The sequence below is a fragment of the Physella acuta genome, unplaced genomic scaffold, assembly GCF_028476545.2.
Source record: "Physella acuta isolate Inbredline_101_S28 unplaced genomic scaffold, ASM2847654v3 ptg000103l, whole genome shotgun sequence".
NCBI lineage: Eukaryota > Metazoa > Mollusca > Gastropoda > Physidae > Physella > Physella acuta.
Window position 1 is genome coordinate 528,311 of NW_026731623.1, and position 15,350 is coordinate 543,660.

The 15,350-nt window shown below is 33.3% G+C and overlaps 1 protein-coding gene across 1 annotated transcript in view; it reads right to left on the minus strand.

Moving 5' to 3' along the window:
• Window positions 1-729: 729 nt before the first annotated feature.
• Window positions 730-15,350, minus strand: part of LOC131931160 (uncharacterized) — a 51,040-nt gene continuing 36,419 nt past the window's right edge. The window contains exons 22-27 of the mRNA XM_059287867.1: window positions 14,460-14,596; window positions 13,030-13,131; window positions 12,094-12,185; window positions 8,423-8,695; window positions 1,320-1,435; window positions 730-934 (exon numbers count right to left, since the gene is read on the minus strand). Of these exons, the coding sequence (XP_059143850.1) occupies window positions 1,334-1,435; window positions 8,423-8,695; window positions 12,094-12,185; window positions 13,030-13,131; window positions 14,460-14,596 (706 nt within the window). The 3' untranslated portion in view covers window positions 730-934; window positions 1,320-1,333. The remainder of the gene's footprint in view (window positions 935-1,319; window positions 1,436-8,422; window positions 8,696-12,093; window positions 12,186-13,029; window positions 13,132-14,459; window positions 14,597-15,350) is intronic.

A 15,350-nucleotide genomic window follows, 5' to 3' on the forward strand; every position in this document is an offset into this window, starting at 1 on the left:
GGACACACATCCATCCATTCATACATCCAGAAATGACGGGTTAATAAACGCAATTCTCCAGAATGGAAATTGAGCTAAAAAGTTAATTTAAAAATTGCATTTTATAAGTTTCTATTAAGTGAATGTGGCAAAAGAATATGTCGAGATTTGTGTAGGTTTTTGGGTTTTAAACTTTAGCCATTACTTGTGTTTGGTTAATAAGGGCTACTAAAAATTGACTACACCATATTGATACATTTTCTTGGTTAGTGCTTTGTGAAAATATTTAATTATTATTTGGAAAAGTTCAGTGAAAATTGAATACAGTAGCGACCTCGAAGGCAGCGTTTGGTACATGCTGCGCGTAAATCAATAAATGTGGAGTTCACCTGAACCTGTGACCTCGGCAGATTTACTGGTTATGTGGTCAGCACCATGTGGTCAGCACCATGTGGTCAGCACCATGCCTAGCCATCTTTACTTCCGTAACTTTAGTACCCATCTGAGCTGGGTGGAAACGTTCTACGAGCTTGAACCCGGATGCAAATGTGTGAATTTCGGGTAGCAGTCGCATGCTCTTTCATTTCTTTAATCACGCGGTCGCACATAACGTATAAATAACCTTAACCAAAGACTACCAAACTCCATATTTTTTAAATAGGAGATTCAGTGAGTTGTGTTACTACTATTTGGTTATTGGGTTCATGGGACAATTTATACTTCTAGTTTTCAACACAATACACATTATGCACTTTAATCAAGCACCAACTTTATTTATATAATATGTTGACAATAAAATATTCACATATTAATTTGTTATTAAGTGTTTGAATGCAGTTTAATAATAACTATTGAAAATCAGCAATTCGGTTTAACGTAGATTTATTTACTCCTTGAAAATATGCCATTAAAAGGTAACTTTGAACTTGTAAAAACTGTGTTCTATTTGTCAAGCCTGATAGAGTAGAATTCACATGGGGAAAGAAAGAAAAAGTTTAAATTAAAATCATTTATGATTTCAGAAACATTCAGAAACGCTATGGTAGTGGTACATAATCAAGTAGGTGTTCATGGTAGGCTTGTAACACAACAGTATGTAACATGCAACAGAACTAAAATGACCAGAGACCTAGCCGAGGGGGAGAGGGTGGCAATGGAGAGGAAAATAAAATACTTAAACGCACATTATGAGCTGCACTATTGAATTGAATAGAGTCAAAGTTAAGAAAATAGACGGCTACACGTCTTAGGGGTCATCTATTTATCGAGTCCCTATTAAGGGACTACCAATAAAAACAACAACATGGACTACAGTATGTAAAATAATAAGATGGACTAACCTATGAACCATAACTTAATTACATTCTTTATCATCTCCCTTGATATGCTGGTCGAGTTTTACATTAGCCGAATCATCAGCTAGGTCCAGTGGAGGCAGTGCTAGCCCATCTTCCGTCTGTTCAAATAGAAATAATGTAGGGTTAGTCTTGCCGTCTCAGGATCAGCGTTTTTCTAATGTAAGGCAGGTAGTCCTACCCATCAAAGTGGGCTGACGTAAATCATCAAACTGGACATGGCTTAAGCCAGGTAACTTTCAAGGTGAAAAATATCATCTTATACTTAGCGGTATCGATAGCGCATTTTCATGTTCCGTCGTTTTATAGGAATTATGTCACCAAATTTAATACATTTTGTTTCTCAAAGAATTTTAATAATTAAACTGGAAAATAAGTAGATAATAAAAAGATAAAATAATAAATTAACTTTTTACTTTCTCGTATTGTAATCGTGCACAAAAATCACATGAAATTGTGACAGTTTTCATCGTTTTACACCTCAGTCCTTCATCACACCAGTAGTGTAGAGGACAAAAATTCAAAATCCAGATATATCAAAATTTTCGAGTTTTATGCGTAATCGAGTCGGAAAAACTGGACCTTGCAATTCTGTTCGTATGTCTGTGTGTGTGTATGTGTGTCTGTAAACAAGATAACTTGAGTACCGTTACAGCTAGGTTGATGAAATTTCATAAGTTTAATATCAAATTTGTAGTTCTGTAACAACTTTACAGCGATTTCCGATAATCGGAAATGGAATTTTTTTCTACTTTAAACTTTTCAAAAGCATATAACTTGGTTAGTGTTTCAGATAGATAAAAGAAATTTCATATATAACTAAAATATCTAATTCTCTGCATTCTCTCAAATTTTGATTAATTTCTGTTGATAGAAACTTACGCTATTTCCGATTCCTCAAAAAAAAAAACGCATATGAATTTATAAAGTACTAAAAATATAGAATTTTAAAGTATGTAAAGTATGGTTGATAGTTTGCTATGTAGTCATGGGGCACCTCTTGCTTTTCTAAACGTGGTACGGCATTTAATCTGCCCTGCATCGTCCACAAATAGTCACACAACCCCCTCTCCCATTCATAGCTTATCCTCATTGCTGCAAGACGTTTTCTCCAGACCTCGTATCCCCAACATTTGTAAAATGTTATTAGCACTGGACAGTGTGGTCTAGTATGTAGTACGCCCGTAAACAAAGCTTATATTTTGGTATCCGGCCTGGTGACCGTAGGTCATCCCACGACCGAATTGTCCCTCACGTTCAGAACCAGGTGGCAAGATGTCGCATTAAAACTGGAGGCGAAAGTAAGACAGAAACCTTCGTGTTTAGCGTCTGTCTACGTAGCTGTGTGAAATGCTCGATTCTTGATAACGTTGCTGTTTGTTTCGCGCCAACCATGTTCAGTTATCTAACGACATTCAAAGATTATCTCTTAACTGACATGCTTCCAATAAGTAAAAAACACTCACATATGTTTTTTTTTACTCAGCCAGTTTCTTATATTTTTACTATTACTATGACGTTTGAGTTAAATGACTGAATCTAGCCAGTGGTCTATTTTTACTTTCTCGTATATACGAAGTATAGAGAAAGTCTTGTTATTTAAATAATTTTTAATAGACCACTTTTAAATTAAATAATTAATACTAATAGTTTCGCTGTCTGTCTATCTGTCAAGAACGCTCTAGAGAAAAGACAAGCAAATTAAAAACATGCTTAGTAATTCGAAAAACGAAATATGACGTTACATTTAGCATAGAGAAACAAATAATCTCAAGCCGGAGAGTGCACACAGTAATATGACGTCATTGATTCTCGAGTAAACATTGAATAAAAAGGCAATTTTGTCTAATCTATCTACAAATGCGACCAGTGTTTCTTTCAGACTTTTCCTCCCCGGAGAGGGGTGGGGGTACTTGAAATTTTCGGGGGTGGGGGTAGAATTTTCTGGGAGGGGGCGGACACTGGAAAAAGTATATAATTATATTTCGTTGAATGGGACGGTAGGCATGTTTTGGAGTGTGTGGGGGGGGGGGGGGGGAGCGAAGCCCCCTCCTCCCAAGTAGAGTTGCCTGAAAGAAACTCTAAATGCGACTTTTGTCATGAATGAGATTAATTTCATGGTTTAGGGATATGCCTATGACTATATTTTGTATAAAGTTAAAGTACCGAGAAAATAGACAGCACTATCAACCTAGCGCCCGTTGTATCCTTCCTCAACGGGCCATTTTTCTCGTTAATACTAATAGTTTCGCTGTCTGTCTATCTATGTATCTGACAAGAACGCTCTAGAGAAAACACAAGCAAATTAAAAACATGCATAGTAATTCGAAAAACGAAATATGATGCCGTCACATTTAGCATAGAGTAAAAAATAAGAGTGCACACAGTAGTATGACGTCATTGATTCTCGAGTAAACATTGAATAAAAAGGCAATTTTGTCTAATCTAAGTGGTTTGCGTGAAGAGTTTCTTTCATACAATTCTTCGGGTAGGGGCGAAGCCCCACCCACGCGTTAGAACGTCTGAGCCCCCCCCTCCCCAACTCAAAAGAAATTTCTTCATCGATACTCTATAATAAAATTGCCGCCTAATTAATGTGTCTAATCTAAAAAGTGGTTTTCTTGCAATTTCTTTAATGCAATTCTTCGGGTAGTGGCTAAGCGCGACACCAGTGTTTCTTTCAGACTTTTTCCTCCCCGGAAGGGGGAACTTTTTCTAATCTAAAAAGTGTTTAGCGTGCAGTTTTTTTTTTCAAGCATCTCTTCCGGTAGGGGCGAAGCCCCGCCCAGATTCTTCCTTTAGTTTGTATGATCTAAAAATACGACCAGTGTTTCTTTCAGACCTTTTTCCTCCCCGGAGAGGGGTGGTGGTACTTAAAATTTTCGGGGGCGGGGTAGAATTTTCTGGGAGGGGGCGAACACTGGAAAAAGTATATAATTATATTTCGTTGAATGGGACGGTAGACATGTTTTGGTTTGTGTGTGTGGGGGGGGGGGGGGGGGGGGGTTGGGGGAGGGGGGCGAAGCCCCCTCCTCCCAAGTAGAGTTGTCTGAAAGAAACTCTAAATGCGACTTTTGTCATGAATGAGATTAGGTGCATGGTTTAGGGATATACCTATGACTATATTGTGTATAAATTAAAGTACCGAGAAAAGAGACAGCACTATTAACCTAGCGCCCCTTGTATCCTTCCTCGACGGGCCATTTTTCTCGTTTATTAATATCTTCGTAAATGCATTAAAAATACTTATTTTATAATGTTATAATTGTGCGCCTACGCAGAGTTATTTCCGATTTGTCTTTTTTCTATACTCTCGACGGGACCAATTTTTGTTTTCATTCTCTATAGGAATAGTTGTCCCCGCAATTTTTACACTACAACTGTCATATCTAGAGAACCGTTTAACCTATAAACATAAGTTTGGTATCACTTTTCAGCATTAAGTACCCTTAATACAACTATTTGGTTATTTTGCCATTATAAAATTTCGTGCAACTAGCTACACTATAGCATACTAAAACACTTTTCTCACGTAATATGACAAAATTAAGTGTATTTTTATAATTAGTCTAAATTTGTGCATTTATCTGTTTACGCAGTTTTCCTCCTTCATAAATTCATTTTTAACACGTTTTTATTAACTCAGCTTCGCGTGGATGTGTTTGTTGTTAAAATTGACATCGAAAATTAGCCCACTTCTGATTGCTCTATAGATCTGAAATTTGGCATGCAGGTTACTTTCGCCTAACAATTTCAGATGCAATCATAAAAACTAGCAATTAGAGACCGTAATTAGCTTAATTTAATTACGCCCAAAGGACCATAAAATTGAGGACATGATTTCTAAAGATACCGACAAGACTGGAGGCTTATAGACACAGTTACTTCGGCCCCAATCGATGTGAGCGCGCTGGCCGTGATCGTATAGTGGTTAGTACTTCGCGTTGTGGCCGCGACAACCCAGGTTCGAATCCTGGTCGCTCAAGATTTTTTTAGTCCGTGTATTTATATACACTTAGTCAAGTCATACTTAATCAAGTCATTAGATAAAGTAGAAAATAAACTATATAAAAAACTTTTTTAAAAACCACGTTTTTCATGTGTAGCAACGGACTAAAAAGGAGAAAATAAAATACTTAAAAAAAACTTTTTAAAAAACCACGTTTTTCTTGTGGACTAAAAAGTAGAAAATAACTATTTACATACATTTGATGACAAAAAACGTGGGTCGGGCAGATGGGTCGGGAAATTTGATGGTGAACCCACGTTTTTTGTCATCAAATGTATGTAAATAGTTATTTTCTACTTTTTAGTCCACAAGAAAAACGTGGTTTTTTAAAAAGTTTTTTTTAAGTATTTTTTTAAATTTTACAGCTGAAGCTCTTGATATCCGGGTCTACGACACTTGCCAGAATACAACAAGTACCAGAATTCACGTTTGACTGAATCCGACAACAACTCCACATATTCGGTCTAAAGTACATCCGGGCAAATGTCCAGTCAATCCATGAACCTATCTTTGACTTTGACCTAACATTTTCTGTAAATCTTTTGTGCTCATTAGGGTTTTGGTCAATTTCGATTCTACATTTGACGTGATTTATGTCATTTCTGGAGCCTTTCTAATTATTGTTGTAATTTATGATGCAGGCGGAATGTAATATCTGGAGCCTTTCTAGTTATTGTTGTAATTTATGATGCAGGTGAATATAATATCTGGAGCCTTTCTAATTATTGTTGTAATTTATGATGCAGGTGAATGTAATATCTGGAGCCTTTCTAATTATTGTTGTAATTTATGATGCAGGTGGAATGTAATATCTGGAGCCTTTCTAATTATTGTTGTAATTTATGATGCAGGTGGAATCTAATATCTGGAGCCTTTCTAATTATTGTTGTAATTTATGATGCAGGTGGATGTAATATCTGGAGCCTTTCTAATTATTGTTGTAATTTATGATGCAGGTGGAATCTAATATCTGGAGCCTTTCTAATTATTGTTGTAATTTATGATGCAGGTGGAATGTAATATCTGGAGCCTTTCTAATTATTGTTGTAATTTATGATGCAGGTGAATGTAATATCTGGAGCCTTTCTAATTATTGTTGTAATTTATGATGCAGGTGGAATCTAATATCTGGAGCCTTTCTAATTATTGTTGTAATTTATGATGCAGGTGAATGTAATATCTGGAGCCTTTCTAATTATTGTTGTAATTTATGATGCAGGTGGATGTAATATCTGGAGCCTTTCTAATTATTGTTGTAATTTATGATGCAGGTGGAATGTAATATCTGGAGCCTTTCTAATTATTGTTGTAATTTATGATGCAGGTGGATGTAATATCTGGAGCCTTTCTAATTATTGTTGTAATTTATGATGCAGGTGGAATGTAATATCTGGAGCCTTTCTAATTATTGTTGTAATTTATGATGCAGGTGGAATCTAATATCTGGAGCCTTTCTAATTATTGTTGTAATTTATGATGCAGGTGGATGTAATATCTGGAGCCTTTCTAATTATTGTTGTAATTTATGATGCAGGTGGAATGTAATATCTGGAGCCTTTCTAATTATTGTTGTAATTTATGATGCAGGTGAATGTAATATCTGGAGCCTTTCTAATTATTGTTGTAATTTATGATGCAGGTGGAATCTAATATCTGGAGCCTTTCTAATTATTGTTGTAATTTATGATGCAGGTGAATGTAATATCTGGAGCCTTTCTAATTATTGTTGTAATTTATGATGCAGGTGGATGTAATATCTGGAGCCTTTCTAATTATTGTTGTAATTTATGATGCAGGTGGAATCTAATATCTGGAGCCTTTCTAATTATTGTTATAATTTATGATGCAGGTGGATGTAATATCTGGAGCCTTTCTAATTATTGTTGTAATTTATGATGCAGGTGGAATGTAATATCTGTAGCCTTTCTAATTATTGTTGTAATTTATGATGCAGGTGGAATCTAATATCTGGAGCCTTTCTAATTATTGTTGTAATTTATGATGCAGGTGGATGTAATATCTGGAGCCTTTCTAATTATTGTTGTAATTTATGATGCAGGTGGAATGTAATATCTGGAGCATTTCTAATTATTGTTGTAATTTATGATGCAGGTGAATGTAATATCTGGAGCCTTTCTAATTATTGTTGTAATTTATGATGCAGGTGGAATCTAATATCTGGAGCCTTTCTAATTATTGTTGTAATTTATGATGCAGGTGAATGTAATATCTGGAGCCTTTCTAATTATTGTTGTAATTTATGATGCAGGTGGAATCTAATATCTGGAGCCTTTCTAATTATTGTTGTAATTTATGATGCAGGTGAATGTAATATCTGGAGCCTTTCTAATTATTGTTGTAATTTATGATGCAGGTGGATGTAATATCTGGAGCCTTTCTAATTATTGTTGTAATTTATGATGCAGGTGGATGTAATATCTGGAGCCTTTCTAATTATTGTTGTAATTAATGATGCAGGTGAATGTAATATCTGGAGCCTTTCTAATTATTGTTGTAATTTATGATGCAGGTGGAATGTAATATCTGGAGCCTTTCTAATTATTGTTGTAATTTATGATGCAGGTGGATGTAATATCTGGAGCCTTTCTAATTATTGTTGTAATTTATGATGCAGGTGGAATGTAATATCTGGAGCCTTTCTAATTATTGTTGTAATTTATGATGCAGGTGGATGTAATATCTGGAGCCTTTCTAATTATTGTTGTAATTTATGATGCAGGTGAATGTAATATCTGGAGCCTTTCTAATTATTGTTGTAATTTATGATGCAGGTGGAATGTAATATCTGGAGCCTTTCTAATTATTGTTGTAATTTATGATGCAGGTGGAATGTAATATCTGGAGCCTTTCTAATTATTGTTGTAATTTATGATGCAGGTGGATGTAATATCTGGAGCCTTTCTAATTATTGTTGTAATTTATGATGCAGGTGAATGTAATATCTGGAGCCTTTCTAATTATTGTTGTAATTTATGATGCAGGTGGATGTAATATCTGGAGCCTTTCTAATTATTGTTGTAATTTATGATGCAGGTGGAATGTAATATCTGGAGCTCACCTGTCTAATTGTTGTTGTTGTGTATGACGGAGGCGGAATGCCGATGGTACACATTTTCTCGTCAATGGGTATTGGAACCTTCTCGATTTCTCTGGTGATGATGACTTTGTTCTGTTTTCTTCGACGTCGGACACATAAACATATAACCATGACAGACAATAGGGATAGAACAACGAGGATTAAAATAAGAGTAATGATTAACCACAAGGGGTAACCGAAAGCTTCCATGTGTCTACTGATGTATTTCATCTTGTCCACGTCACTCGGACTCTCCTAAAAAGAGATACAAATGGGAGATGTTAGTCTTATTAAAGGTAAACCAACAGGGCTAGTATACGTTAATAAGTAGAAACGTTAGTTAGACTACATCAGAGGTCTGCAAACTTTTCAGCCCGAGGGCCGTAGTTTGGAGACCCCTGGACTACATGTTTCTCAACACTCTTACTTTAAAGCATACATACAACCCTACATTCTCACAGTAGGTGGAAAATGGATAAAACTTAACCCTAAGGAAATAAAGCGTGAGTAATCTCCCCTAAACTCCCCTAAACGTTGTTGTATATTTAGTAAGGAGGAAGGCGCTTCTAGTGAATATAAAACCTTACACTTGAATAACTCAAATTTTTAATGACCTCGAATATCCGGAAGTGATACTTTATTACATTTTCAGAATCTAAAATACAGATAACTTAAGTACTATTTCTGTTAGATAAACACAATTTTATAAAAAGGTATTGGATCTTATTCTCTTGATTTTGTAAAGTTTTGAGTAATTTGTTTTTTACCGGAACTAGTACTTTACGGTATTTCCGATTTCTCAAAACATGTCACTATCGTACATATTTGTTTCAAACTTTATACGTAGGTCAAGACTTAATGATAATGTATTGTGACATAAACTGTAAATTAATTAGAGGTTTAATTAAATTTTAAAAAGTAATTAATGGTTCTTTATAAAGTAATAATTTTCCGCTTCATTATGCACCATTGCTTATGTTATTTTGGTGCTCAATTCTTGTTTCTATGAAATTCTATTCTATTATTTAAAAATAAATATTCAAACTTTTATAGTAATGCAACCAGCGGCGGAACTACCATACCGTTAGACCAAGTCGTTAAGATGTCAAAAAACAACAGAAAATTATTTTTTTTCCCTCACATTGATAGACTAGTGGTTTTGTTTACAAAAAAACAAACAAAAAACAATCAGATCGACAACAGCAGTGATTGTTCTACGGTAGCTAATATACCTACACTGTTGCATAAAAAAACAACTTCCTGAGCCGTAGTGTGAAAGATAAGCAAAACTTCAAACTAACTCCATGACTTATCACTCCTTCTCAAATAGTCTAATAGGGGTGCTCAAAAGGCTTAATTTAATGATTTTGTAATAAGCAAATTAAAAAAAACCTAGATTTTAGCTAAAGTGTATCCTATTTTAAAATTGATAATAGTATTCAAGACGAATACAAAAATCAAATAGAAATTAAAACTATAGCCCAAGTAAAATAAAGCTTTATAATGCGTTAAACTTGTGAATGCGCAAAATGGGCTTCAATCGTAACTATGTTTTGGTCAGGGGCGGAACTACAGTGCCGCCAGACCCCGCAAAGCGGGGGGGGGGGGGCACGCCATTTAGGGGCCCAGAGCCAACCATAAGAAATTTTTTTATAGTTAAAAAAAAAGTAAATTTTCTTTCATTTTTGACTTGATGGTTGTTCTGTAAAAAAATTACCATAGCTGCGGTTGAATTATCTTTATTCTATAGACACCACCCCACGCTCTTGTATATTCTTTTTCCCTATCTTTTTAAACCACTGTGAAAGCCGAGTCTTTCTCCTACAATTAAACTTATCAAAGATAAGCAAATGTTCAAACCACTTCTATGACTTATTTCCCTTTTTAAAAAATAGTCAAATAGTGGAGATCATAAGCTCCTTTTTTAAATAGATTTGTACTAAACAAATTAAAAACCAATTACTTCTCTTAACTATTATTTTTTATAAGTAATTACTAAAGAATGGCATTGTGTAAATTGGAAATGTATTACATCAATAATATTTAAAAAATTAATAATATAAATACAAAAACAAAACATAAAAATAAACATAACACGAGACACCATTACTTATACAAAGCTTTCTTGTTTTATATTATTTTTGTTAAGATTGCTTCTATCAAAAATTAATTAAAACTGATTTTCACAAAACACACTAAAGCACTTACACACATGACATGATGTTGTAATTTTTTTAAATTGATGTTTTTCAAATCCCGAACAGACCAGCTATGAGTATCTTATGTTCGTATCTTGTGATTGTATATATATATATATATATATATATATATATATATATATATATATATATATATATATATATATATATATATATATATATATATATATATTATATATATATATGTATATGTATATATATATATATATATATATATATATATATATTTGTATATATATATATGTATATGTATATATATATATATATATATATATATATATATATATATATATATATATATATATATATATATATATATATATATATATATATATATATGTATATATATATATATATATATATATATATATATATATATATATATATATATATATATATATATATATATATATATATCATATATATATCATATATAGGCCTTTATATATATAAATGGGGTGGGGGTTAAAAAATTTTTTTTGCGGGGTGGTCCTTTTTATCTAGTTCCGCCACTGGTTTTGGTGATTATTTTTTGCGTATATAGGCTACGCGTAAATATATATAATAATACTCTACTATTTAAATAACTATATAGAAAAGAGGGGTCACTATATTATCTATTGGATACCTTTACTTATATTTAGGAAGAGACCCACACTTCTTTTTATTATTATTTAAATAGTAGTGTGTTGTTATATATTTAAAGAAACTCATTTGTTTTCTCCTTTTTGGTGCATTATTACATACGTGCTTGTTATTAAAACGGTTTTATGCATTTTTAAAAACTAATTTCCTATGTCGAGCTTTTGTCTACCTTTATGTTGTCATAGATTGCGTCTGCCGAGCGAAATTTCGAGCACTTGTAAGTGACCGATTCGTTTCAATCTTAGTGCCTGTGTCAGGACCCAAAAAATAATGCTTTCTGACATCAAATTTCACTTAACTTAATTTTTTTTAAATATCGATATTTTCCAAAATCTTGTCTGAACTCTGTCAAAACGGAGTATTTTAATCAATTCCTATTACAATTTATTAAAACAGTTTTCTAAAACGCGAAAAAAACGTCTAATATTCATTTTCTAACATAGCTTTTTTATAATGCAAAAGTGTGACGTCGCACCATCTGAACCCCCCTCCCCCTCATCACACACCGTCACAAAATTACGGACCCCCCCTCCCCCCTACGAGTGTGATGTCATTTATGGTCAACCCCTTTTAGCATAACTGTGTTTTTTCTATACAGCTATTAGTCATTGTATAACCTTGGTAGTCGCAAAACATTTAGCTCTACAAAGTTGTCAAGTTAGATAATTATGACATCCTCTCATTCAAATGTCAAATTGCATATCTATAGTTCTTTTTCATGGCATAGACTGAAAATATACATGGCTCCCCACACTCTCACGCTTTGCTTATTAATGGCGTTAGCCTTACCTGTAGTGAAGCTTTAACTGGTAATTCATTTTTCACCTCTGCTATTTCGTTGTCGCCTTGATTGCTCGCAGTCTCATGGGGAAGCTGTTGACCTTATTTTGAAAATAAATAATGTTCCAAACTGAAAAAAACTCAATACAATAAACGTAGGTAAATATTTACCTAAATAAACACATCCTCACACAATTTCAAGAACGTTAGTCTGAGTAAAGACGATCAGCACGTACAGATGTACTTAACGAACATATACTTAAATAACAGATTATGCAAATATTTGCCTTTAAATATACCAACTTAATAGCGCAAAATAAATAAATATGGCTGATTAATTAAGAATAAAGTATATGTTAAATTTCGTCCACCTAACTGAAACAGTAAGTACCACTCAGGTCACCGGAAATCGCAAAAAATTGAGGTAAAACTACAGCATTGGTATGATACATATTAATTTTATTCAACAGAACTGAAATTTATAACGGAAGATAACGTGTTCACAAAGAGACGCGCACACAAACACACACACACACTCATCCAGAGAGAGAATGAGAGAGAGAGAATGAGAGAGAGAAAGAGAGAGATAGAGAGAAATGTTTGCAAAACTAAGTTTATTCAAATAATGGATTAGTCAGAATCTCTGTTTCGATTTTTAATATAATTCGAGATTGTTCATTGGCATCTTCTAATATTACATTTTGAAATCATATCTTGTTAGTTTGAAATTTGAATTCTTTTAAAATGCAAAATTCTCAGTTTGAAAATAATAAATTGCTCTTATTAACCCAGTAATATGTCGTAAAAAAAAGTATTCATCACATCAATACAAGTACTGCAAACTACTCCTAAATTAACTTTTTGAACGCACTTACCCGAATCTCAAAACTTATGTTTGACTAACATTAACCCTAACCTCAAGACGTGTCTTTGACTAGAACTAACCCTTGGTTGCCTGTATTTCCTGAGAAGGATGACCGAGTACACCTGACCTCAATGTATGCGTGTCTGTAACAGTACCTCCCTGTCCTGACGTCATTTCTTTTTCTGAAAAAAATCGAGTTGCTATTTTGTGTGGCTTGACTATAAGCCTAATCTTAAAATAATATCAAATAATAAGAACATAATTGACTGTTTATAATGTAATGGAAAAATCAATTACTTTGTAAAAGTAGGTTTCAGCACGAGCAAAGTTTTTAAAAAAATTGGTAATTATCATATTTTACGGTTGATACGTCAAAATTGGAGCGAGTATGACTTCAGATGTAGGTCTACTTCGCGCGTTCATTAGTCAAAAGCTACCAATTTAAACTATTGACAAGGTTACTGCATCTCTAATAAACTATTATCTACTTCATTCCGTTTTACTGCCATAAGGTATTTTTTCTTCTAATAATTATTAAAAAATTATATGTTTCAAAATTACATCAGTTTCAAAATTTAATAATTAATTGTAAATAAAGTTAAAAAAAAAACATTAAAAGACTAAAAATAAATAATGGAAACCAGAACGAGTAGCACGCGAGCAAATGTTAAATACAACTTTGCCACATTTTCACGATTTTCTTTATAGTTAACTAAATAGTAGTGTATTATTATGTATTTAAAGAAAATCATTTATTTTCTACCTGTAAGTGCATTATTACATGAACGTTTGTTATTAAAACGGTTTTTATGATTGTTTTTAGTGCTCTAAATTTTTTTAAAATTGACACTACAGTTGCATGGCTTCATGTTTCGACCCATGTTCCAACTTTGAAACGAATCTGTCAGTTAGAAGTGCCCGAAATTTCGCTCGGTAGTTTCGATCTAGACAAAAGTACTGACGACAGAATGACGACAGATAAACAGAGCTGTCGACAGACAGAGGAAGCAAGTTAAATATAAGCTTGTAAAAATTGAGTAAATTCATAAAGTGTACAGGTATAAATTTAACTGATATAGATACGGATACGGATATGGATATGGATATGGATACGGAAACGGAAACGGATACAGATACAGATACAGATACGGATACGGATACGGATAGAGATAGAGATGATAGAGATGGCGATAGAAAGTGATAGTGATAGAGATAGAGATAGAGATAGAGATAGAGATAGAGATAGAGATAGAGATAGAGATAGAGATAGAGATAGAGATAGAGATAGAGATAGAGATAGAGATAGAGATAGAGATAGAGATAGAGATAGAGATAGAGATAGAGATAGAGATAGAGATAGAGATAGAGATAGAGATAGAGATAGAGAAAGAGAAAGAGATAGAGATAGATATTTATACGAGATAGATATTTATACGAGATAGATATACGAGATAGATATGCGAGATAGATATGCGAGATATATATACAAGTTAGCTACAGCTAGACTGACCTGTTGACGTGATCCTTTCACAGACCATTGACATCGTCCTCAATAGCGATTGCAGCATTCGACGTGTTGTCTCGACTGTTTGTACCCCACATACTTTCTCCAACTCCACGATGCATGTCACAACGACTTTACTGTCTCTGAAAGAAATGAAGCGGGAGTCAACCATAGAGAAAGTCACCTCATAATTTGCATAAGTACTCTTCACCTCGCCATTATACGTACATTTTTTAGTGTTCATGGGGTAGGCCATTGTTTTTTACCCAATCAACTCTATAGGCTTGAGCTGGTTCCAAATGGTTGTTGCCAAAAAGTATTTTTCAACCAAAATTGAATATTTTATAACATTTGTGAGATAAAAATAAAATCATTTACGGGTTTATTAAGGCTAGAAATATTCCCAAAAAGTTACTATAAGTATAATAATAATAATATAGATAACACTTTTTGTTTTATTTGGATTATTAGAGTCGGTATCAACTTTTGAGCAATTTTCGATAACAGGAAGTGGAACTTTTTTACTTTGAATTTTTCAAAAGCCTATAACTTGAGTACTATTTCAGATAAATAAATGAAATTTCACAAGTAAATAAAATATTTAATTCTCTGCCTTCTGTCAAATTTTGAGTAATTTCCGTTGACCGAAAGTAGTAACTTACGCTATTTCCGATTTCTCAAAAAAAAAGCATGTGAATTTATAAAGTACTAATAATATTCCGCACTATTAAACACATATTGTTTGCCGTTCACTTGGTGCGCAATTCATTTTTCTACGAGATTCTATTCTATTTTTAAAAGTTTAAGTAATTAAAATTGGATTTAAAATATTGTCTATATCCCGAGTTGCCATCCCACGTAGTGTTATATAAGTATTTTCGAGAATTGATAAAATAA